The sequence below is a fragment of the Adiantum capillus-veneris genome, chromosome 28 (genome assembly GCF_014529385.1).
Source record: "Adiantum capillus-veneris isolate H3 chromosome 28, ASM1452938v2, whole genome shotgun sequence".
Classification (NCBI taxonomy): domain Eukaryota; kingdom Viridiplantae; phylum Streptophyta; class Polypodiopsida; order Polypodiales; family Pteridaceae; genus Adiantum; species Adiantum capillus-veneris.
The window spans coordinates 19,543,756-19,570,525 of record NC_140958.1 but is presented as its reverse complement, the minus strand read 5'-3'; the positions used below and the strand labels follow the sequence as shown (position 1 = coordinate 19,570,525).

General features: G+C 45.6%; 2 protein-coding genes across 2 annotated transcripts in view; one reads left to right on the top strand and one right to left on the bottom strand.

Moving 5' to 3' along the window:
• LOC147420147 (altered inheritance of mitochondria protein 32-like) overlaps positions 1-6,590 on the top strand; it is a 57,424-nt gene extending 50,834 nt beyond the window's left edge. Inside the window, exon 5 of the mRNA XM_086504944.1 lies at positions 5,977-6,590. Coding sequence (XP_086361070.1) covers positions 5,977-6,280 — 304 coding nt within the window. The 3' untranslated portion in view covers positions 6,281-6,590. The remainder of the gene's footprint in view (positions 1-5,976) is intronic.
• A 1,080-nt stretch (positions 6,591-7,670) lies between these two features.
• LOC147420146 (uncharacterized) lies at positions 7,671-13,306 on the bottom strand. The gene is made up of 3 exons (XM_086503863.1): positions 12,451-13,306; positions 8,515-12,191; positions 7,671-8,389 (listed from the first exon to the last, which is right to left on the bottom strand). The coding sequence occupies exons 1-3, from the start codon at positions 12,548-12,550 to the stop codon at positions 8,252-8,254; spliced, it is 3,915 nt and encodes a 1,304-aa protein (XP_086359989.1). The 5' UTR covers positions 12,551-13,306; the 3' UTR covers positions 7,671-8,251.
• Between the last annotated feature and the right edge of the window lie 13,464 nt (positions 13,307-26,770).

The following is a 26,770-nucleotide window of genomic DNA, read 5'->3' as shown; positions in this document are numbered from 1 at the left end:
CTGAATATATCATCATCAATCTGTGGTGGTCTTGAGGACTCACCCACTTCATGTGTCTGTTGACCCTGTGAAGAGGAAACCTCTTCAGTCACATCATCTGGTCTGTCAGCCATAATTGCAATTCCCTATGTCTGGTCTATGATCCCTTGTGTCTTCAAGCCCAATCTGACCAAGGTTCACTTCTATGGGAAAAAGTGATTTAGTCCCGTCGATGGAACCATGAAACCGGCCTCTTCAATCCAAAAAGGGCGGTAGACTTTACTTCAAACCTTGATTTAGCTTTCACCCATTATTAGTCGTCTATTCTACCTGTACTTTCAAGAGACAACAAAGGGGAGAGGGATACAGGCTGCTAGATTGCACCTGTATGAGTAGACCGACACTAAATTGGCCCTAACTTAGGCGCCCCTTTCGGTATTTCTTTATTGTTTAAAAGAGGGAATAAACGCTGTGGTTCTTTCCAAGCTGCCCCGCACAACCTTGGCTGAATTTTGACTGTTCTGGCCTGATTTCGGTAGCATAACTGTACTAGAACCCTTCACGGTCAGTATTCCCACGCATTAAATGACTTTCCCGACGCATACGGGCACTTTGCAAAACCTGGCGAGAATCTGCAGCACGCTGAATTCTCTGTTTTCAGCCCTGAAAATGCGCCAGATCGCCTATACAGCAGTCCCCTTGCGTCCCCGAACCTCCTGGGGGTATTAGGGTCCGTTTAGGGCCAAAACCCTAAACCTGCAAAAATACACAGCAGGCTGTAATTTACTGTTTCGGGCTTCGTTTCGCGTGCCGGTCGCATCCGTAGCAAGTCCCCGAGCTCTCGCACCTGTAGGGCTACTTGCCCTTTGAATCGGACGAGATTTCGAGTGTGAAACCTCTCCGAATCACCTGTACCTGCGGGGGATTAGCCGCTAGCTAATCCAGTACCTGTGCAAGAGGCTCTTGCCTCGACAATCGCGCATGAACCCACACAACTGTACATTGGTCAAATGAAGAGCCCACTAGTGGGGCATAACATACTGCCAAAGGGGGGAGAGAGGGCAGTGTGTAGTGTGCAGGGCATCACTCTTGGCACCGCACTGTGCATAAGAGGGAAAGCAAGCACTCCATAGCTCTTAACCTGTGACAAAATATGAAAATGAGCCCTCCTCCTCCTAAATTCAGTGCCACTTCTTGTTGCATGAGGAAAGTGCACCAGAAGGTGCCACTTGGCACATTTACAAGCATTTTCCCGTTTCGGGGTTGCCGCCTAAAAATCTCCCAACCGGTCGCCCAGTTGACTTCACGGTAGAGTAAGAAAATGTTCTCCTTGTCATTCCGGAGGTAATGACGCAAACACATTTTCAAGTCCCAAAATAGCAGTTCCCTAAATTTTAGGAGATGCTGCCATTGTATCTTTCTAGGTCATCTGACCCTCTTTGTACACTGCAGCCACACCCAGAACTGACATGTAGCCTCTGTAACAAAGGATTCCAGTTTGGCTAGTCAATGACCCCACTTGGCTAACCATAGTCCTTGTCCAACTTTAGTGCTCTCTTGTCCTCAGGCCTGGACTCCCTCTGGACAGTTCCACACTAGCTATGCAATGCAGGGCAGTTAGATTTCCCGAGGGGTGTTTCCAAAACGTGAAAGTAAATAGATAATAAGAAAGAAATCAACAAAAAGGATAGATAGCAGTCACACGCTGGTGACATCCTCTATGGAAGGTTGGTGTGCCATCAATTTTTTGATAGTTCGAGGACAACATGTACGAACAGGTCTCCATTTTCTAGAAGACGGTTTGCGAGAAATTACCAGTGATTTTGTAATCACAATCATTGACAATTTCCTCCGGCAAATCATACAACTTATATAAGTGCTCCACAAAGATTGAGCTAAGTCACGGCTCTTGAGGGTGTGGGAGTAGGAATAAAACGTGCCATTTTTGTGAGTCGGTCAACAACGACCAAATGGCATCCTGACCACGATTGGTCCGGGGCAATCCAAACTATGAAATCCATAGAAACACTAGACTATTTTGTATCTGGAATTTATAGAGGATGTAAGAGCCCAACTCACTTTGGACGTTCAACTTTAGTAAGCTGACATTGCACGCATTCTCCCACATACTTTTCAATGAAAGCTTTTATGTGTGGCCAGTAGAAGAACTGTCTTGCTAACGGCTAGAGTACGGTGTTTGCGAGGGTGTCCTACGCTTGGAGCATCATGACACTCAGACAAAATGTTTTTGCGGATATCACGAATCGAATTATTCTCCGCTACCTTTCTCTTCGTAGCTAGCCTACGAGCTTCCGGACAACCATTCCTTTTTGGGATACGTAATCCCTCTTGAACTCCTTGCCTAATCTCACCAAAGGGTCACGTGCACATGGCTCTGTGTGCCACGTGGACATGCTTCATCGACTTCCAGAGCGAGTTTTCCACCATTCCCGAGTAGGAGTGTCTAGAATCCTAGGAGGATTAGTACCGGCAATTTTGTGAGCCTGTTCACAGGACTTGCATGTCCGGATGAGTCCATTAGATTAGGTTTTCCAGTTTTGGAACCCCCTTGCATAAATGGATTGTACAAACGTTTTGACAAATGATGTTACACTATGGTGGGTATCTGGCATGACGTGCATGTAGTTTTAGGTTAGAGGAATTCAATGAGCCATTCCCCATGTTAATTGGATTCTTGGGTGGGCAAATGAGTGGGCAAATGTGCGATAGTTTCACCGAGAAACTTAGCGGAAGTGAAGTTTATTGATAATTATTTTTATGATTTATTTTTTAACTGTGTCTTCCAGTTTTGCCCTACCTAGGCCTTAAGCAATCCTTAAGCCCGAATCCTCACCTATAAAGGGAGCACCTAGCTAACATTTTGGACAAGTTGCATTAGCGCTATAGATTCTCCAACGTTTGTAGCAGAGCAGCCAACATTTTCTGCAACAGCAATCGCATTTTTGCTAAAAAGTGCCAGATCAGCCCTCGCGCTTGCAGATTTCAGTGGGGCAGCTAGCATTTTCAGATTTCAGCCCGTCTTCCTGGCCGGAAAAGGCTTGGATTTTCCTTCACAAGCTTCTCGTTGCGGTCCAGTACTTTGGCAGCCCATTGGCAGCCCATTGAGCTTCTCCTTGGTCATTCCCTCACCCAATCAAGTGCTCCTATTGCTGTCCATCATTGGTATCGTCGAGATCTGCGTTTCCATCCCTTCATTCCTCTCACATCTGGAGTGCAAATCAGCCCTAGATCTACTCCTTGGTGCCCATCCGCAATCCCACATTGAGATGGATCCAAAGGTGTATCAAATCAGCCCTGGAGGTGCTTCATCTTGAAGAGTGACCTAGGCGACATTCCCCATTCGAGTCAGTAGAGTCTGCATTGAGGTATTGCATGTGTGTGCATTACATCTAAGCAATCAAAAACAAATACCACATGGGCAATGGTGTAGGGGGGGCCCTTGAGAGGGTTGGTTGGGACCCCATTTGGGGGGGGGGGGGGGGGGGGGAGAGAGAGAGAGAGAGAGAGAGAGAGAGAGAGAGAGAGAGAGAGAGATGAAATGCTATATTAAGCGTCTTCAAAGGCCAAAATGACCTATGAGACCAAACCGGTACAATCTCGATGAATCTGATACAATGTCAAGGTACAAAATAAAATGAATGGAAATAGGATAAAGTTTAAATGGCTACTGTCATGAATCTAAGCAGCTTAGAGCTATGTAGCATTATAAAGTGTGTGACGGTGAAACAATGGGTAGTACAATCTTAGTGTATGAACATCAATGTCCAAGGATGTCCGGCCTCGGGCGCCGTCCGAGGATGTACCGCATCGGTGACTATAGAATCTCATTGATGTCCACCTTGGTAAGTACTCGTACTGGGTGTATCGCATGTGGAGCTTAAGTAATTTGTATTCTTTGTCGTAGTCTCTGTTGATGTTGTGAGGTACCCCTCAGTCACGAGTGTCTGGATCTCCCTATCTCCGTAGCCCGATCGATCGTACCTTTGGCGTGGGTGATATTTGGGCTCTGCTGAGTGGCCTGCCCCTCTGTCTGCCCAGTAGGGGGCCTAAATAATCTGTAAATTTTTTGCCTCTGAGACATTGTACTTGGCACCTTTAGTATTAGCTGGCACATCCATACAGTCCTAGTTTGTAGTAGTTGTATTTTTTGTTTTAGTTCTTTTGATTCTGGACATGGTATCAGTTTCACATGGTATCAGTTTCACTATGTTGTAACAGCTTGATCTCATAGGTCATTTTGGCCTTTTGAAGACGTTAATATATCATTTCATTTCTGCTGGTCTCTGCAACAGGCTCTCTCTGTGTCTACGTATCTAGAGTAAAAATAACCCAAGACATCTCTAATCCTGATATCTCATAACCCTAGATAGTGGTCCAAAACCCTCTCTAAAGAGAGTATGAAATCGCCCCCAAATCTTGGTAGTACAACGGACAATGACATATGTAATGCAACTCCAAATGGCATAGGCATATCCTAGCCTTTGCAGATATCCCCCTAAATCTGCCAGTCTCGACCTCAAGCTGATGTGAAAAGGTGCGTAGCTGACCAATAGCGCACCGTATCCCCCAAGATAAAACCATCTTCGTGCCCAACTCTTGTGTCGCTGAATCCAAGTCGTCCTAGTGTCAAGCTGAGACAGGTCTTGACGGATAAGCCTGGTGATCTTTGTGCGCGTAATAAACAGAGAGTGTGCATCCAAAGAGTACTGGAAAGGAGACAATCTATCCATACTGAAACCGTGTATGTGAAACCATGATATCATCTGTCCATACCAGCAAGTGGTATCCTCCTTAAGTGCTAGCTGTCTTGAAGACTCAAGAGCTAAGCGAGCATATGTATGTTTGGGGAGGTCTCATTAATTGTGCATAAAGGAGACTGATCTGGTGAGTGCCTTGACCACGAGTGGAGATGCAGCCAACTTTGCTATGATAATCTCATGTGGTATTGAAGCCTTAGCCCTAATCATCCGAGAGATTAGAGAAACCAAAGGCCTCTCCATACATCTCCACGCATCAGTGCTACCATGTCTGTTGTGGTGGTCCAGTGAAGGTGCCCGTGTTTGGACTCCATAAAGCATAGCTGATGTCACTAAAGTATCAAAGAGCCATAGCTTTGTTCGAGGTTCTTGAAATTGAACCTGCGAACACATCCTCTCTAGTTTGCCTAGGGCACCATAAGCTCTGGTCAATCTAGTCTCAGCTGTTCTCCTCAATGAAACACTGGCCCACTAAAGAGTATCCCAAGGTAAGTGTATGCATCTGTATACCTGACTGCTGGCCATAAGAAAATGTGGGTGCTGATCTCCTAACCCACTGTGGTGTGGTATTAAATACCATAACCTTTGTTTTGCCAAGGTTGAAAGACAATCCACTATCATGGGCAAACACATGTAAAGCATATAAGTGATGCTGCAACCCTTTTTTTTGTGGGGGGGGGGGGGAGAGAGAGAGAGAGAGAGAGATGAAATGAAATGAAATGATATATTAACGTCTTCAAAAGGTCAAAATGACCTATGAGAACAATCCGTTACAAACTGGTGAATCTGATACCATGTCTGGGTACCAAAAAAAAAAAGAGAGATGAAAATGAATCTATAAGTGCTACTAGTTGGCGTAGGAAACTATCCCAAGAGACCTTAAAGATCTAGCCGACGAGGAGAGTTGAACTCAAGACCTGTTATTCAAGAGGGAAATGGCATAACCAATCTACCACACTTGTGTTCAACTCTCCTCGTCGGCCAGATCTTTCCTCTCTTTCATGATTGTAGGGACATACTGGGGTTCCTTAATCTGTCTTTGTTTATGTAGTTGGTTGCCTTACAATTGAAATTTTGTTTCTGCTATTTAGTTAGGACAGCTGGTTATGTCAAAAGACTTCTGTTTTTTGTTTATACAACTATTTGCCCCTCAAGGGGCATGTCTCTCATTTGTGCATAGTACAATTGCTCATGCGTGTGAAATTTGATCATATTTCAGGGGGCAGATGGGCCTCTCTGAGGAAGAACAGAAAAAGGCTTATCAGCAATGGGCTGAGGCAGGCCAATCTACAGAGGAACCCAGGGAGGCTTGCCCTTGCAGTCAGGTGAAGGAAGAAGCAAACGGTCCAACCACTGGCTGCTGCAAGAACAAGTCTGGAAGTAAAGGGTCACAAAGTTGCTGGAGTTGTCTTGTTTCTTGCTTTGATTCATGGGAAAAGGGCGACACTCTTGCAGCTTTAGCTGTGGTGAGCGCTGTATCAGCTGTGGCAGTGGCCTTCACTCTGTCCAGGCATTCCTCATAGGGCCTAGAGTCATAACTGGACCTTGTTAAATGAGGAGCCCATGTTGGCATTGCTGGTGTGTCCTTCGTTGCATCTCTCAGCTCAAACAAACGACCGTGTTCCAAAATATACCTCGCGGTATTATGCTATCATTTGTATGGGAACTTTATCACAGATCTCATTTGTATACAGGTAATTTTGAGTATGTTTTTGAAACCATCTAGAGTGCTTGCCTGAAAAGTGCAAGCACCATGAAGGGAAGAACAGCAATAAGACTCTTATGTTATGTATTTACTCGAGCTTCGAAATTTATGTTCAAATATTTGCTTTCGGCTTTGCCTTATGCTTATGTGGTGCACTGTGCACTCTTGTGTCATTTAATGGAGATTTTATTTATTGAAGTGCTCAAGAGAGAATAATTGTGTAATTGGTGGTGGAAAAGTAGCAGTTTGATATTGTATATTGGCAAGCACGGTTAACTTTTAATCGCATTCTTAGTAGGAATTATATCAAGGGATTGCTTTCAAGCTCATGCTTCAAGTGTACATCTCATGCCCAAGTTTTGCCATCGTGGGTTTCTTTTTCATGCTTGTCCATGCTAGGATGTGTTCAGGAAAGGGAAGGGAACTGTAGTGTAGTTGGGGACAGACATTTGGTGTCTGTTTTGCTTGCAGGTTGTATTACAGAAACTACCAAGCACAAATGGGCCTTGCCCTGCAAGATTATTTGATTGTTTTTTGGGCATTTTATTGGATCTTTCTAGTCGAAAGATTGATAGTGGGATTGGGATACAACATAGCAAACGTTTGCATTATTGCAGTTTGTGGGTTCTACATGTTCTTTTGGCGAAGGTTTTGATACGTGCTTACACTAAAAAGGATAAAAGATCCTTGCAGGAGCTTGTAATAGTAAGTGCTGTGTTCACACCCACGTGAGTTTGCAACCTTCTGTGAAGATAGTATATACTAACAGGTGGAAAGGTTCTCAGTGTGCTTGGATGCTCTGTATTGAACCAATTGACCCAATTGACGCATGGTAACAGAACGAAAAGTTTCAGCTTACAATTGTGCCATTTTACAATTTAAAAAAACAGTGGGCAAGAGTAAAGGGAGAGAATTCACCTAGATTTTGAGAAAAAAAAAGCAAAATCAAAAGAATTAGGCCACAATTTCAAGACTTCCTCTCTAAAAATCATAGAAAGGAGGCTTTTTTCAAAAGCTGCTCTTCAATTATGACGCAAGAATTCAAATGGTGGTAAATTAGACAGATTGCTCAATTTACATATATGACAGATACTTAAGGCAATACATGCACAGAGTATTTACTCAATATCACACAGGACTGGTGGGTAGGCAGGGTGAATGTTGTTTAAGAGAGATTTGCTGCAAGCTGCCAAAATAGTCACAACGGATTACTATAACGTTCAAATTTCGATTCATCATCCCATGGCTCACTGCCTATTACATGTCTGCTTAGACAACTTGCTGCACAATGTATTACATGGCTACCCAAAACGCACTATGATCAAAAGGGGAAAGAATTTTCCATCAGCATAAATGCTGGATGCTATAAGTTCATACTTATCCAAAACCTCTTCACTGTACAACAATAGATATAATTTTTCATCTCCATGGGCAGTCCTCTTTTGAGTAGCTCAAAAGATGTACTCAATGAGGAACACTACATTCAACAACCACGGCCCAGAAAGTGAAGCCACGGTTGTTGAGAACAAGCAGAGTATGGAAGCAAATTACTAGTGCGTAGTTGATCGAATCCAAAATTGAGGTAATTGCACAAAAGGACCATGTATGCAGAGCTTAATGTTCTAAGGAGTACTAGCTAAAGCTACTCAATCAGCTCCAGAGAAGTGCAGCTACAATGAAAGAATGCATGGACTTGGTTGGCGTGTACAAAAAGAAGGGTCGTCATTGCATTGCTGATGAAGTTTCATGATGAATATGTGCAAAGTAAATGTCAACCTGACATTGCAGATTATTTGTTCTTGCCCAGCAGTACATCAATCAACCCACAGCAACCCAGTAAATTGGACCTGTGCTGTAAGGTTCCTCCCTTACTTGGGTGTTGATAATTGCCTTGAAAATTCCCCTGCTCCAAAGCCCTCTGCTTCACCTGCACAAGAAAGATGGGGTGAGCAAGATGGCAATGTGAAAGTGTGATAAGCTGAGTGTAGTAGGTAGCCCATCTCCCCAACTCAGACAACAACTTCTAATAAGAGAAAATTAGAAGGCCCTTACATCTTGGGCAGGGACTACCACAGGTAGGCTGGCCTCCTGGGTCTTCTGTTGGTGAAAAGCTTGTACATCCTCTATGTCTTGTCCGGGGGAATCGGATAGGAGAGAGCTTCCATTGGATTCATTGATCATAACTTCTCCCTTGGCTTCTGAAGTGTAAATCTCTGGTTTAACATTAGCCACTGAATTGTCCTGGTTGCCACCCCCCTCCTCTCCCAAAGGGAAATGGTCATACATAGAAGCATCTGAGATAGGTAAAGTGCCTAGTCCATTGGTATCATTTGGTAAAATCTTTGGCATCAACTCCTCCTTTGCAAGAGCAAGCGAATCTATTGCCGGCTCAATTCCGAAGATTGGAGGGGCTGTACCTCCATCACCGCCTCCTGCTTCCACGATGTTTATCTCATTGTCTGGTACATCCCTTTCTTCAGAGAAGAGGACATCCACAGGTAATTCAATGTGGGACTCCAACAGAATTGTTGCTGGGTCTTCAACTTTTGCACTGTCTTCATGATCAGCAGTCGGTTCCAAGTCTTGAACAGCTTTCCATTCAACCTCATCATCTGGGTAGTTCCTTGCAGCTTCTAATGAGACTTTACCATCATCTCCAAAGCTATCAGCACGTTCACCACCTTCCTGCTTTGTCAACCCCTCTCCAATAAGCTCAGGAACTGTCGGTGATGAAGGTTCATCTGATTCTTTCGCTTCATTATGCATGTCCTCTATCAAATCTGTGACAATGACCTTAGGAGTTCTTGATAAGGTGTCATCTGCCTCCCTGCTTTCAGAAATTTCTGCATCTTGCTCTGAAGAGGAAAAATCAGTTGGCAGTTGCTGATAAGATGCACTCTCATCAAAGTCATTGACTACACTACCCGCTTCTGCCACTGTTGACAAAGCTGTTTCCTCTTCTCCAATGTCCCTTTCCATAAGTGCAGATGGTGAATCAAAGTTTTGTTCTTGCTCAAACGTGACCTCATCCTCAGGTTTATCCTCATTTACAGCCACCTCTGACTCAGGAGGTAATGTGGTGCTCAAACCTTCCTCGACCATCTCAGATTCACCTGAAGAGACATCCATGGCTTGTGGATCAATGGTCAAGTCCTGTTTGTCGAGAGAAGACTCTGTTTCTGCTTCATGGGTTCCCCCTATAAGGGCCACTTCTTCATCAACATTGATGGTTGGATGCTGTTCAGTTTCCGAGTCTTGCTTAGTTGGTACTGCACTCCTATCGACCTCGCCAGATGGAGCCTCCTCTTGATCCATGACATCATCTGCACCTGTGCTCTCTTGCTGAATAATGCACTCTTTTGGTTCATCCAGCTGCTCATCAATAGCACCCTCCTCGCTCTGAAGTACTACTTCCGTATCGGCTGCATCTGCTTCATCTTGTAAGACTTCTTCTGGTGATGAAACGACCCCAGCTTCGTCCAGCATTTGTTGCTCATCTACTGGCACACTGGTGTCAGCAATAGGAGGAGATTCTCCCTCTGATGCCGAAGGGGCAGAATACTCAACCGAACCAGCTTCAGACATGGAGAAAACAGGCAAAGAAACCTCCTTGTTAGCTTCACTCACAGGAAGCTCTCGTCCTTCTACACCTGAATCTGTCTCTCTCTCTAACAGCTCAGTATGCTGATCCTGGTCTTGTATATAAGGTTGATCTGGATCGATCTCAATAAGGTCTTGTTGACCTGATTCAGTTTCTTTAGAGCCTTCTTGATCTGGTTTAGATTCAGATGGAAAATCCAGCTCTGGCTCTGGTTCTGGAATCTCTGTCTCTGCTTCACCATCAAGTTTTGTATCAGCTTCCATGGGGGTCTCCACTCCTCGGTTAATCCCTTCTTTAGAATCACTTACTTCAGCTGCTTCAGTCAAAGCCCCATTAGCTGGTTTTGTATCGTCTACTAGTTCAACCTCATCGTTTGTCACCTCTTTGGGTATTGTGTCATCTTCCACAGGAGTCTCTAGTCCTTCATTAAGCTCTTTAACGTCACTTGCTTCTGCTGATTCAGTCAAAGCCTCAGTACCTGCCTCAGTCTTTCCTTCCACTTCCAATTCTAGACTTACTGGATCTGTCACTGCTTCTTCCATTACTTGGGGAGTGTCTCCAGGTCTCTCTGGTTCAGACTCAATCTCTTTCACAGCATCTGCTTCAGCCTCCAGAGATGTATTTTTGACCTCCATTCCTCCCTCTGCTTCTCTGGAGGTATTGTTCTCTGATTCTGGTGTGGGAGCAACCACGGGCCCTTCATCTTGTTCCTCGTTGATTGGCATTGCACTCACTTCTGATTTGTTCTCAGTTTCATCCACCTCCTCTTTTTCAGTGTCATCCAAAGTTGCATCCACTTCAGGTTCTCTCAAGGTCATCCCTGGTTCTGGTTCCACAGCATCTGGGGCCACAAGCGAACTCGCCTCATTCTCACCTTCAGAAGCTTCTGTTTGTGACTGTATCTTGAGAGGAACTGGTTCTACTTCTCGATCAATCTCATCAATGGGTACATCTTCCCCAACTTGAGCAGCCTCTTGTTCCAGTTCACTCTCGGCTTCGAGATTGATTGGGGCTGCATCTGTTTCTAATAACCTCTGATCTGCTGCTGCTTCCATCTCTGATTGGACATCGGGTAGTACCTCATCCGTCTCTGCTGCTGTCTCAGAAGAGGCATCATTTTTGGCTTCTGGTTCAGTGCTACCAGAAGGTGCGCCTGCTTCTACTTCTTCCTGACCTGGATCTTTATCCATCCCTGGCTCAGCATCCACTGGAGGATCCATATCAAGAATTTCTGAAGCTGCTTCTTTCTCTGGTTGTGTCTCTGCCGCAAATTCATCCACCTCTGATCGAACACTTGTAGGGCCTTCATTTGTCTCTGCTGCTGCCGCAACAGGAGCAACATCTGTGCCCTCTGGCTCAACGTAGGAGGACGCTGCATCGGTGTCTGCAACTGAAGCTTCATTATTCTCTTGTTGCATATCCCCTGGGGCTGCATCCATATCGGCAACTGGAGTCTCATCAACCCCCGGATCAACCCCCACTGCAGCAACACCATCAGGAGTTATGTCATCCTCGGGCCGTACATCCTCCTGAGCTATAGGTGCGATCCGTTCCATTTCTACAGCGCATTCATCAAGTCCTGGGTCACTCCCAAGGTGTGCTTGATCAATTTCATTCTCAACTGCTGCCGTTGGTTCATCCTCATCTGCCTCCGACCTGATATTGATGGGAGGTGCATCAGTACCACCTTCGACTCTTTCCAGTTCATTGAGCTCTGCAAATGGCTCTTCATCTGGGTTGATCTCTCTAGCGAGAGCTTCACTATCTGGTACCGTCACACCAGGGGGCATGTCTTTCTCTTCCTCGATCTGAGAAGGTGGGACTACTTGTGGTATATCAAGAATGTCGGCCTCTACTTCATTTTCACCACTGGCCTCTGATTCAGAAATTCTAGGAACCTCTGACACTACCTCAGTTTGTCCTGGGGGATCCCTTGTACCATCCTCAGGTGCAGATGATACCTCCTCGACTTCAGCTACCTCATCCTCCTCCCTTGAAGCCTCACCAGCGAGCCCCTCACCTTCTTCCACTCCTACCACTTCTGCCATGGTTTCTGAAGCTCCATCCATTGCTTTGGGCGATGGAGAGCCTTCCTTCATCTCTACCCCATCCTTCGCCATAGACTCTTCTGCAAGGGAAAAAAAAACTAACAGAGATCAGGCCAGAGCTCAGGATGAGTGAAAAGCGCCCAGTTCGAAGGTGGATCAAGGATGGGTTCCTAGCTGAAGGAGGGTTGAGGAGAAATCGCGAGCTCACACTAAAAACTTCAGAAATTACCTACTAATGATCAAGTTTAACCATTGATCCGCTAAAGCAGATCGATTGGCGCTTACAGCTATTTACTTTAACTGCAAAGCTACAGATTGAAAAATGGGAAAGTGGAGTACCTAAGCCCGTTTCCAGCTCAGGCGGCTCTCCCTGCGATGATGGGGGTTCACCCGGTTTGGGCTTCTTCTGTGCTCTGCGTTTCTTGGAGCCGGGAGGCATCTTAGCTGGAGAAGTTTAATAGTCACAAAACAGCTACAGTTGCTTTTGCTTTGATTACTACGGCATTAAAGAGGGAAGGCGGCGACAGAAGGTAGGCCTATGGGGGGGCAAGCCAAAAGACGCAGCACCCTTGCAGCCTTGAAGCAAGACTTCGTGCGCTCTATGAGAGAGAGAGAGAGAGAGAGAGAGAGAGAGAGAGAGAGAGAGCTTGCACCCTTGCAGCAAGACTCCGTGCTACCTATTCCCGTATTTGCACCCAAGACTTAAGCGCGGCCCACAGGGTTCTCAAAGGAATGGCTGCCATTACAGCTTACCCTTTTGCCTATATGCGAAATAATGTGATCGCTACTGGAGCGAGAAAAGGAGCTCCGGCAGATTTCTCGCTTTTCACGGTTTCACCCTTTCCAATGGTGTTTTACTTGCGAGTGGTTGCTGCAGGGGCCAGCGAGCTTAAAATACACATACTCAAAAGATCCGCCATCGCTAGTGCTTGCTCCACATCTACATACAATGCCTTGACAATTCTCAAAGTGAGGAAGACCCACTTCACTAAAAAAGCTTCCTTTGATGCAGGGGATTAAGTGGGCGACTTCTAATAGAGCCAATTTGTTACCACGAAGGAAATCGAAACTCGGCCAGCCATAGCCACAAGGCTGTTGAGAGCAGACAAGGAGCATAAAAAACAAGAAAGGACACGATGAGCTTGAAGCGGGGGCCTGGGGGGCGGGCCGCGGGGGGCTATCTGGCGAGTGGGAGGAAGAAGGGCTCCTCCACTGACCTCTAGTCTTTCCGCATTTCCGAAGTGCCTTTTCCCTGCAGCCTGCCACCTGGTTTTGAAAACTTGTACGCTCGCATAGATGAATTCTCATAATTGCCAGATAGCCAGGGCTAGAAAAATACTTTTTAAAAAATTATCCCGGCTTATAGGTCAAAATTTGAAGCTTTTGCCGGTAATTACACTAAGGGTGGGTTCAGCCTAAACCGGCGGAAGAACCTAGGCTTCGCAAATCTGTCGCCACCTAGTGTGAAAAGCGTGGAGGAGGAAAAGCGAAAAAGTGAAGGGGGCTGAGAGAGGCCATCAACTCTTCGGGGGGGGGGGGGGGGGGGGGGGGGGGGGGGGGCGGGGGGTTCGGAAGAAAAATGGAGGGCCCGGCGGAAGAGTGCCTCAACTCCAACCAATCAGATCTTGCCATGGAACATCGATGCCCCTTTGCATTTCTCTTCCGTCACCTAGTCTGAACCCACCCTAAAACTTGTGAAATTTTCGGGTTTTCTTCAAGGAAAGCTCAAAATCTAATGGGGATTCTAGGATTTCAACCGGTTAAAATACACTATACCTCGATTTTTTTCTAACGTTGGTCCCCTTCGGCCTCCACTCAGCTAGCTCTGCAGTTGGTCGGTCGTGGCTTAGTCTTGAGCACATGGAGGGGCGATTGTGAGGATCAGCGAAGAGGAGGGAGACGCGTGTAACACTCAAGGCAGGAGCTGCACTGATTGGACGCCAAGCAATGAGCCACCTAGCCGTGGAGATCAAGCCCTAGCTCTTCTTGGCCTCAGCAAAAAAGTGCACTACACATGGGCTCACGCCCCTTCGCCCCTTTCTTCAACGGTTGGCCAGTGTTGGGGCCCCTATGTGCTCATTACAAGAGACCAAAGGTGCACTTATTTTACATGCAACTTGTTTTACTGCGAACTAGCCATTATTTACTAATGCCCATTTTGTTTTACCAGTATAAGCGGATAGATTAATTAAGGAAGACCAAAAAACACATGTATACTCAACACAGGAGAAGAGAGTATACAAGAGCATGAAGTCGAAGTTACATGTAGACATAATAAAACATATCTCTTCTGGTCATATATGAGGTTACTTTGAGACAAAAAACAAGCTAGGTTGAACATCTCGTGAGACAAACCCATCTTAAAACCCCATAGATAGAGCATCAATTTTGTTTTGTAGATTTATCATCATCTTGTGGGCTTCGACCATCCTCCTACAGAGAGACCACCTAGGCATGATTTTAAAGACAACCATTGCTTCATCCTCCGCGATTTAGAAGGGTCGGAGAGCCCTTTACATTCCAAGATAGGATTCTCATCGATTAGATCTTCGGTGGGCTTTACTTCTACCCGGAGTGGCCTTTGGAGATGCTTGAGTAACTGACGTGTGAAATCTTTTGTTGTCTTTCTGACGTCCATGGGGACTGGGGTAGGGCTAAACACAATAGGGGACACATTTTCCTTGTTGGCGTGGTCTGAGGTAGAGGGGGATGCTTGATTCAAGTCAAGCATCTTGCCTTTATCTAACTTGTTAACCCCCCTTCAAGGGTGTTGGGATCGGAGAGCACACACACAGAGAGCCAGCACGAAGAAGGAGATAGACACAGTGTATAGCGGGGCGGTACTCACACTACAATGTGTAGTTATGAGTATAGTTATTATGAATGAGTAAATGAATGGCTGTACATGGGCGGCTGAACAACGGGCAGCCGGGCACACGAGCCTTTAACCCAACAATCTCCCACTTAAAGGCAGTGTGCCTTTAAAGTGGCCAAAGTACAGCAAAAGAAGTCAAGCCATACCCATCAGCGATCTACATTGTGCAAACCGCTGTGAGGGTAACGACTTCGTGAGTAGATCAGCGGGTTATCGTCAGTGTGTACCTTGACAAGCTCTATGCGCTTGTCCTCTAGCACCTCTCGTATGAAGTGATACCTCACCTCAATGTGCTTTGTCTTCGCATGGAAGACAGGATTCCGTGCCAACGCTATGGCACTCTGGCTATCACAATGTAGAATCGGAGCATCACCAGCCATACCAAGATCTCCCACTAGTCGTGAGAGCCATACGGCCTCCTTGGCAGCCTCAGTGGCAGCCATATATTCAGCCTCTGTAGTGCTCAAAGCAACGCATGGCTGTAAACGTGATGCCCACGAAACCGGTCCACCTGCAACTGTGAACACATAGCCGCTAGTAGACTTCCTCGAGTCCACTGACCCTGCATAGTCTGAATCTGTATATCCGCAAACAGACATATCCTTCTCACCATAACATAGGGACAACTCTGAAGTCCCTCTCAAGTATCTGAGAATACCTCTCACTGCATCCCAATGACACTTGCCCGGGTTAGACATGTACGTGCTAACCACACCAACTGCATGAGCAAGATCTGGACGCGTAGCCACCATGGCATACATCAAGGAACCAACAGCTGACGCATAGGGAATATGAGGCATCTCTGTAGTCTCCAAATCTGTCTGAGGGCAGTCATCATGGCTGAGTTTTACATATGGAGGCAACGGGGTACTAATGGCCTTCCCCCCTTCCATATGAAAACGCTCAAGCACCCTGTCAATGTACTCTTTCTGACTAAGAAAGAGCATCTTGCGAGAACGATCACGAGTGATCCGCATACCCAAAATATGACTGGCATCCCCAAGATCCTTCATGGAAAAGGTCTCATGTAGCCTATGTTTCAAGGCATCCACATCAGAAATACACTTCCCTGCGATCAGCATGTCATCCACATACAAAACCAAAACAATAAGACTACCATCTGCAGCCTTGCGAGTATAGAGGCATGGGTCCTCATAACTGCGTACATAACCCAATGAACTCATGAATGCATCAAACTTACGATACCATTCACGAGATGATTGCTTCAGCCCATACAAGGTCTTAAGAAGCCGGCATACCATCTTCTTTGAACCATGAATAACAAACCCACTTGGTTGCTCCATGTACAAATCCTCGTGCAAGTCCGGATGTAAGAAAGCTGTCTTTACATCCATTTGCTTCAACTCCATGTCTTCTGTGGCTACCAAGGCAAACAACATACGCAAAGTAGACATCTTCACCACTGGGGAGAAGATCTCGTCAAAATCAATGCCCTTCTGTTGCTTGAATCCTTTAGCCACAAGCCTTGCTTTGTACCTAGGCTTTGCATCCATTGAACACAATTTTATCTTGTAAACCCACTTGCATGGTAGTGCCTTCTTACCCTTTGGCAAAGGAGTAAGCTCCCAAGTTTCATTTTGGATCAACGAATCCATCTCTGACTGCATAGCCTGCTCCCACTTGAGCTTGTCAACACTAGACATGGCCTCATCATAACATGATGGCTCCCCGCAATCAGTCAACAATACATAATCAATAGAAGGCACAAAACGCTGAGGCTGTCTTGCACGCCGCTCTGAACGCCTCAAAGACTGTGCAGGAGGTGCATCTGGCTGTCCCACATCTACATGATCTCCCAACAAGGGCTGATCTCCCACTTGAGGGTCAATGGGCTGCCCACGAGCAGCCATGGGACCATCATACCGATGACCATCCTCCTCAAATATCACACGCCAAACCTCAACCGTTCGCGGTGATGCTCTATACATAGAGTCCTCATGAAAAACAACATCATGACTGCGCACAATCTTCCTGTCAATAGGATCCCACAATCGATAACCCATCTCACCAGAGCTACCATAACCCAAGAAGATACATCTCTTGCTCTTTGGATCCAATTTGCTGCGTTTTGCCTTAGGTACATGTACATAAGCTTCACAGCCAAAAACACGAAGGTAACCATACGAAGGTGTCAAACCTGTCCATACCTCTTCAGGCACTTTGAAGCCCAAAGGAACACTAGGTGAACGATTTATCAAATGCACAGAAGTGGCAACAGCTTCAGCCCAAAATCCATTTGACAAACCAGCCATAGAAAGCATACTACGGACTTTTTCCTGTATAGTCCTGTTCATGCGCTCTGCCACACCATTTTGAGGAGGTGTATAGGGAGCACTAAGCTCGCGCCGTATACCCTTCTCAACACATAATGTTGTGAAAGCATGAGACATAAATTCACCCCCATTGTCCGTACGTAAGCACTTCAACTTACAACCTGATTGGTTCTCAACAAGAGCCAACCATTGCTTAAATATATCAAACACCATATCCTTCTTACGAATGGGGTATGCCCATACCTTCCTGCTAGCATCATCAATGAACGTAACAAAGTACATAGCACCTCCAAGAGAAGCATTGGGCATCGGCCCACATACATCACTATGCACCAAAGCTAGCTTTTCCAAAGATCTGTGTGGAACGCTTTTCTTATGAGAAGATCGAGCATGTCGACCATAAAGGCAATGCTCACAAAACTCAAAACCACCAAAATCTGAAACGGGAATGTAATCCGCACGTGCCAACAACTTCAAACCTTTTAGTGACATATGCCCCAAACGCTGATGCCATAAAGAAGCAGGAGGTTGCTCAGTGATCCCCACAATGTGATCAGCCACACTAGCTACACAAAGGGAATACAAGGTATTCCTCTTAGCACCTTTAACCAAAACAAGGCTGCCCTTAGTGAGCTTCCAACCTCCATCACCAAAAGATACATTGAAACCAAGTGAATCCAACTGACCCACACTAATCAAGCTTTTTGCAAGAGCCGGCACATGACGCACACGCTGCAAGACAAACGTAGTAGAGTTTGGCATAGCCAAATGAATATCCCCAATGCCATGAATCTGCATAGAACGCCCATCGGCAATCCTGACAGTACCTGTGCTCGAAGCATCATAGTCATGAAACCACGACCTATGAGGCGTAACGTGAAAAGAAGCACCACTGTCAATGACCCAATCCATAGGCATACTACGCTCATGAGTGAGAAGAAAAGCGTCATCAAAATAGGATGCAAGCAACACATCACCAAGCTCTTCACTAGTAGCACTAGTCGGAGCACATACATGGTCATCTTGAGAGCTACACTCTCCCTGTGTTGCATGTAACTCCTCAATCTTGACATTGGACTTAGGCTTGTCCTTAGCATCATGGTCTTTCTTCTTACCATCTCCATTTTCCCTTTTCCACTTGTAGCAATCCTTTTTGAAATGGCCTTTTCTACCACAATGAAAACATTCCACATCCTTTTTACTTGTGCCTGCACGGGACTTGCTTCTAGATTTACCCCTGTTGGACTTATACTTGTCCATAGTCCTGCCTCTGACAACCATTGCACTAGAAGACTTACTACCTGCATTATTCTTTCGATTAATCTCTTCCGTGAGAAGACTAGACTCCACATTAGTACTTGTCAACTCATTCGCAGGAACCGAGTTACTTATGGCTGTCCTAAATGTGTCCCATGACTCAGGCAACGTGACAAGTAAAAACATAGCTTTTACATTTTCCTCAAACGTAATTTCTTGCGTAGCAAGTTGGCTGAAAATTGTATTGAACTCATCCAAATGCGCATTCATGGAAGCACCTTCCTCCATTCGCAAATCAATAAGCTTTTTAATCCAATACACCATAGAAGCAGCTGAATGCTTATCATACATATTGCAAATCCGTTGCCATAGCTCATAAGCTCCACCCTGTGCATCTTTCACATTGTAATAAACAGACTTTGAAAGGGAAAGCCTAATGGTAGACCTGCAAATCTCATCCAACTCCTCCCAATCATCCCTCTCCATGTTCTCTGGCTTAACTCCCTGCAACTTTAGAGGTCGAATCTGTTTCTTCTGCACCAAGACATCCCAAATCTGATCTTTCCAATATGAGAAGTTAGCACCATCCAACTTCTCAATATTGAAAACTGTGTCCTCTTTAGTGCCCATTACAACAAGAATGCAACAATGAGAAACCTGTAACCAACCAACAAACTGCCACAACAAAGTAGTGTTGCAAATCTGACAACACCTGCTGCTCAATCAAAGAGCAAACGCATAGAGTATAAATCAGCCCATAATATGGTCAAAAAACGTACGTAGAAATCCACAAACAAATGCATAAACCCGTGACACCTGTAACTCAACCGGCCTAGGCAAACCGTGCCACAAAATGCATCAACAATGAGCTGTCATAGAGGCATAAACATACTCCATGTCTGAATAACCACAATAGAGACATAAGCTGACCAAGCTTACACAAATCCGTGAGCATAAATGGATCCAAGTGAGCATATAACCAATGCACAAGCTCAACGAAGTCCAATCTCTACTGTCAACCAAGTACCTGTCCGTACTCAAACCGCAACACTGCAAGCAAGAGCAAACCCTCTCTATGTATAAGTGAACCAAATCTCCACAATATCATGCATAAAGAGTGTCTGTCAAACTGCCATATCCACATCCATCAACATACATAGATGATGTCAACCTGTAGCTCAAGAACACGCATAAACAGACTGCCCAGAAGAGTAGAAGCTCCCACTCAAACCACAACCATATGCATGGCTGTCCCACAGTCAAAATACATGTTTTGTAACCACAGAAGAAACCTGTATCCAAAGCTCCCTGTAACCTGTAACCTGTATCCGTACCTGTACCTGTACCTGCACCTATAGTCGAAGAAGACAATGTCACCAAACTCCCACTCTATCTGTGTGTATGAGGCCACTCCAAGAAGAGGCTACACACTCTCAAATGAGCTGTGGGCTCACGTAAGTGGAAGACACTACAACAATGGCACCTGTAATGGCTATGGAAGCTCTGGCAGCAGAAAACTACCAAAGAGAGATGAAAAACGTAGCTCCTAGTCTGTAGCTCGGATGGGATTTCTAATGGCACGAATGGCTCCGAAAGGGGGGTTAAACCCCAGGACACCTGATGAAAATACTCGCAGAGTGCTGAACCTTCCAATGCCAAGCTCAGAAAAACCTTCTGCTCTTTGGAAATGCGCGCGTGCGCGAAACCGAAAAACGGCAATGAAACAGCAGCAAGTTTCAACACACTCAACAATGATGATGAAGCTCTCAATGCTCTCACTACCAAGCTCTGATACCACTTGTTGGGATCGGAGAGCACACACACAGAGAGCCAGCACGAAGAAGGAGATAGACACAGTGTATAGTGGGGCGGTACTCACACTACAATGTGTAGTTATGAGTATAGTTATTATGAATGAGTAAATGAATGGCTGTACATGGGCGGCTGAACAACGGGCAGCCGGGCACACGAGCCTTTAACCCACCAAAGGGTGATTGGGCTTTGAGATTCCTCCTCAACATTTGAGCTGATGGATTCAGCAACCTCGAAGTCATCCCATTCTGGGAGTGAAGCTAGAAGTGCAAAATGATTAACATTGCGGTTTCTTTGCCTAGGGTTGTCATTCCTATTTTCAGCAGAGGCGTTATTTTGCTGAGTTTTGGGGGTTTCAGTAGGAGCCGAGGGAGGTGAATGGTGAGGAACAGGGGCGGGGACCTGCTATTTTGGCTGAGGGTTCCTAGCAGGCCAGTCCCTTACAAAATGCCCCTTAGCACCACAATGGAAGCAAGTAGAGGGTAGATACTTGTAAACCACCGGATGCTCGAGATGATCATGTGAGTGCACGGATGCGGTGCGTGTGCGCAGAGAGTGCAAAGGGGAAAGAGGGAGAGAGAGAGCACGACACAGGATGTGGGGTGGAGCTCCCAAATCTCACTGTGTGAGCACTATGTGAGAATGTGAGTGAGAGCTCCTTATTCTTTGTATGTATAAAGAATAAGAAGATAAATGTGGGCGGCCGGACATTGGCCGGCAGATACGGGCAAAGAATGGTGAGGCACACCGCCTTTAGCTAACATTCTCCCACTAAAGGCTGTGTGCCGATAAGTGGCAAGAAGAATAGCCTACAACTAGTATATACAAGAGGTGAGAGAAGACGGCTCTCAACCTATGCCCACTGGCTCACTCTGTAACCGCTCTAGTGTAGATGCAACATGCATACCACTAGGGCTAGAGCTACGATGACACTCCTGATGCAGGTATCGAGTGACAACTTGTATGGCTCCACAATGCACAATGCCAGTGTCAGTCATCGCATGACTGACAACTCCCACTGCAAATGCACCAACCGCATAAGCAAGATCAGGTCTCAAAACCAAAATGTCAGACATGAGAGACTCGAAAGCTGACGAAACATGCACTATGTGTGCCAACCTATCCCTGTCAGCAACCTCAGTGCCATATGCATCCTCATAAGGAACCACCTGACTATGCATCACCATGTCATCATCCTCTGGCAAAGGCATATCTGCTGAGAATGATTGCAAAACCGAAAAATCAGCACCATTGCAATCACACACAGCTATCTGAAGGAAACTGTCGCCCTCAAACGTATCAGACGCATCATAGAACAATGCATCGGTCTCTGGCTCGGTCTCTGGCTCAACTGATGACTGACAAAGTTGTGCATTCCTAGAGATACCACTATCTGTGTGAATATCACCACAAGACAAATGCACAACCTGCTCTCCATGCAACACATCCGCAAAAGAGACATGCCTCGTCTCTCGCTCCAAACATGGCTGCAAATACAAAGAGACTACACCGCCTCGTGTGTCAGAAATATGCAAAGGGTATACCAGACCACTCCTAGCACCTCTGGCTATCACCAGTGATCCCCTATGCATCTGAAATGACCGCTCTCCAAGCAGTACACAATGTCCACTACTCTGCAAAAACTGGAGCACTGAAATGAGACTATGACTGAGTCCTGGTACATAACGTACATCTCGTAGCACCAATCCGCTGCCTCATACTTCTGAAGCAACGGCGCCTAATATGTCCCTTGTGGCCACAATACCAACATGTCAGTCGCCGTGAACAAAAATTGCCTCTCATGGCCATGCCAAACAATGCTCGAGATCACAAAACTCTCCCACCTGAGAGCAAACCACTATCTCAAGCAGACAAAGTGAGCAAACTATTAAGCTCACAAGCCTCTACAATAGGCAAACAAATTTGACAAAATTTTGGCAGAGTCTCCCTTGTAACTGGAGCAAAAACTCAACACTAAACCGCAAATGGAGACAACACAAAATGCCCAAATGGCCAAATCCGGGAATGTAGTCATCTGGAATCACCTCACAAAGTCATACAAAGAGCAAGTATGCTCTAGTCGGAGTACCACTCAACGGAATATTGACAAAACTTGTCAACATGTTTGCGTAAACAAGCTTCAATGGATGCGCATAAACAAGTGTTCAACTGCGAGCATCAACCATGCATCCAAAATACTTAGCCATGATGGCTCCACATCTCCACATTTGTTCCCACATAGAGTATACATCAACACAAAACCATGTGCCGAGAAACTGCATACGGATGTGTCTTAGTCCAAGAACACATCCGAAATCAACGATTGCATTAAATCAGCACCCAATGGACTCCACAATGTGACGTACATATCCCCAGACACAATCTACACAACGATTTGCAGTATACAAGCCCTTAACTGTCAAATCTTTTGTGTCTAAAAAAAAATGCATGTTGCTGCAAAAAATTCAGAGATCAAAATTTCAAAATTCTGATATCACCATTGCGTTCGGAACGTCAACAAACCTTGGGGTAGATCTCTAGATCATATAGATCTGAGTCCGAGTGTGCAAGATATGCCAAAAACATTGTTTTCGGCCCAAAAACGCAGCAAAAACTTGTTGCTATTGCAGAAATTTCAGAGGTCAAAATCAGCTCAAATGGACATTACCATTGCGTCTGGAGCGTGCCAACACCCCAGGTTACACCCTGACCTTGCATAAATCGCATTCCGTATGCAAAAGTTATGCAAAAAACATTGTTTTTGGGGCTTGAAAAATGACCTGCGGGAATGAAAATCTGTATTCTTCCTGCAAGTATGGCTGCAAATAACCATACACACTTGCAATACACTCTTCCCTCAAGCTTGGGAATGTCCCTCAAACTTCCATGAACACAGATCTAGTGGTTGATCACCGATCTCAAGCTTCCACCGAAAGCGAGCTCACCATAGCCAAAAGCTCACTTCTTTGTAACACTCCATCTGTCGCGAAGCCAAAGCTCTGATACCAGTTGTGAGTGCGCGAATGCGGTGCGTGTGCGCATAGAGTGCAAAGGGGAAAGAGGGAGAGAGAGAGCACGACACATGATGTGGGGTGGAGCTCTCAAATCTCACTGTGTGAGCACCATGTGAGAATGTGAGTGAGAGCTCTTTATTCTTTGTATGTATAAAGAATAAGGAGATAAACGTGGGCGGTCGGACACTGGCTGGCAGATACCGGCAAAGAACGGTGAGGCACGCCACCTTTATCTAACAGATCACCATCATCAGTGAAGATGTCTATTGTTGGTGGAAGGTCCACCAAAACATCCATCTTAATAAGAACTTGGGGATGCAGGGAAGGAGCATAATTAGAGCGACGTTTTCTCCAATACTTTGCCAAGGTGCGAACCAATGGCTATGGTAATGTAGTGGGAGGGTAGGGAATTCTATCCAGACCGGGTAGTACATCAGGGCAGAGAGTTTTGGATTAAAATATTTGGACCATCGAAACAGACTCAACAGGGAAGAACGAATGAGCTAGTGGCCTCTACTCAATACATTAAAAGCCACGTCTCTTGTTTTAAAGACAAACTGATAGTGATTTTTAGACAAAGCCTAAATAGTCTCAACTTCAGAACCTAGGGCACCCCACTGTTGGCGAATCCATCCTCTCAGAATGTCTGTTGGAGGTATAGGGCCAGCTAGAAGCCCTATCAGAGCTCTTGCCTCCAAATCCTTCTTAATCTTGCAAACTTGTGAAGAGGGAAGTGTTACCGAGGGCTTAGCTCCTGACCCTACTCCAGGACACGCTGAGGGCGAAGCAAGGCCTCCTTCTGGGACAGTTGGTATGGTAAATCCATGGGTCAGCCAAGGTGTGGAGTTGAACATAGGGTTCTGATACTCTGGAATTGTTTTGGGTTGAGCATCACCTTGGGGGAGTCAGTGTCCATGTAGAACATTTAGCTCCTTGACGGCTTTCCACTTACCAGCAAGGTCGACAAACGATAACCTCGTTGTAGAGCTGCGTGTAGCTCAACAGGGGGTCATGAGCATCATGGGATGGGGGGTTGTTGAGCAGGACGAGAGAAGGTCGGTAAGACATGGGAAGTGACGGGTGCCAAGCATTGGTGGGAGGGTCGACATTGGTGAGAGCAGGCGTTCATTGTTCAAGGATGCCCATTTTATTGGACTTTTTGGATTGTGTGAATGTCTTAATAACGTCTTGTTTTAAAAACCATGCTTAAGGTAGGTTTCGCATGCTGGTTGTGGAGTCATTTTGTTGATGAAAACCGAACCTAAAAATTTGCAAAAAAGTTGAAGAGTTGTCGATTCACAGTCACGCAGAATTGCTTCCCTACTCAAAATGAAGCTTCACCCAAGCTAACTCTACCAAAATTGGTGGAGTTGGCTCTTGCAGGCTTCATTTTGTTGCTTCTTACACTTGAGACAAAAGCAAAAGCAACCAAATAGTTGGCTAGAGCAACATAACCAGTCAAAGAGCGTGGCCTTAGCATAACAAGGATATTCCATATGTGTGAATGCACTCTAACAGTGCATCCGTACACGTGCTCAATTCAACCCCAGCTAGCTTACATCAGTGAACATTGCCTCCATTTCCCAACTTTGCCAATTTTGGCAAAGTTGGATAACCCCATCTTTCACCCATGCTTTTTGAAAAGTAGCCCCATTGTGACGCACAACGCTACTTGCTTTAATTATGTTGAGCCAATTCTACCCCCGCCTTTGGAAAACCACCCTAATCCAATTAAAAGAAGGTAGCATGCCAGGTTAACACACCGAACGAGGAAGTTTTCATCAAAAAAAATCTTCCCCTCCTCCATACCAAGCCAACAAAGAGAACGTTCCTCTAGCAAAAGATGATCATGGCTCCCTCCCCTATGGATAGCTAGAAAGATTACAAGCGAGGCCATGCTTAATCACTAGTTAACACCCAAGTCTAACCCGGCTAAGACAAAAAAATGAGATCTAACAAATGAAGCTCTTGTCATCGAGTATGAAGGGTTTTCAGACCCCCCCCTATATCTAAGAAATTGAAAGTGTAGATCCTCGACAACTGCACTACAAGAAGTCAAAACATTTGGTGATGATCTATATAACAAGTTACTGGCGCTTGAAATTCCGGTGGAAATTTTTCCACGTGGCAATAAATAGTGCCTTTAGTAGTCTTCTTTTCCCTCCCTAGATGACTGAGGTTTTCTAGGAAAGCTTTATTGGGGACCCCTAGAGAGATGAGAGAGAGAGAGAGAGAGAGAGAGAGAAAGAGAGAGAGAGAGAGAGAAGAAGAAGAAGAAGAAGAAGAAGAAGAAGAAGAAGAAGAAGAAGAAGAAGAAGAAGAAGAAGAAGAAGAAGAAGAAGAAGACATAATTTTACATAGTAGCCTTAAACGGGCTCCTTGTGGTGCCACCTCTGTAGGCGTGGATGGCAGAGGTTCGCTCCCACTCCTTCCCTCTCCTTCAATGCAATGGGTTGTTGCGGGCCGATCCCACTCCCCTCTCGATGTTAAGCTGGCCACAACTGGTGTTCCCCTCCTCGGCTGGCCACAAGGACCTTATCATCACCACCGATCCCCATGCTATAAAGGGCACCGCTATAAACATTGAGCACCCTGAAGTGTGCAACTCCCCAGAAGCTCTATAGTGCTCCAACTTCATGCTCCTCTATGACCCTCTTGGCTGTTGTTGCAGCTCTGCGTCATGCTGCCAGCTCCATGATCCACTCAAAAACCCATCAGCAACTCCTGTCACTGCAGAGCAACTAGAAGAGATGTGGTCTCAAATGGAGAGAGCCAAGGTAGCACAAGAGGAGGCAAAGAAAGCCGTGGAAGATGCAAAGAAGGAGGAGGAGAGACCAGAGTTTGAGCTCCACAGAGAGAGCTCGCACTTTGAATTTGACAAAAAATCTCATGGTTTCGAAGCGACACAAGCCCAAGAGTCTCAACTAGACACATCATAGGCCCAAGACACCCAAAAGGAACCAAAGGATCAAGATAGTTGTCCAAAATAGAAAAATCCTCCTGTGATCCCATAGGAAATTAGAAGACTGGTTGCTATACCTAGCACCTTTGCGCAACAATGGAGCATGATGGACCTTACTATCAAGCATTATAGTGGGTGGTGACCAACATATATAATTTGGCTATGCAAGAGCATGCATAGGATCAAAATGCCGTTTTGAGACTACTAGGAGAGCTCATTGAGGTCTATGCCGTGCTACATAACCTCAAAAATGAACAAGAGGAGTTGATCATAAATGCTCAGATTGCCAGGCAAGAAGCACAAGAGTCAAGAAGCTAGCTACTCCCTCAAAAACAGAAATTAGCTGAAGCTCATGAAGAGATAGCAGACACTCATCGAGCCATTGTAGCACATAAGGAAGTAATCAAAGATCTACAAACGGTTTTATAGACGTCTTCAACCAAGC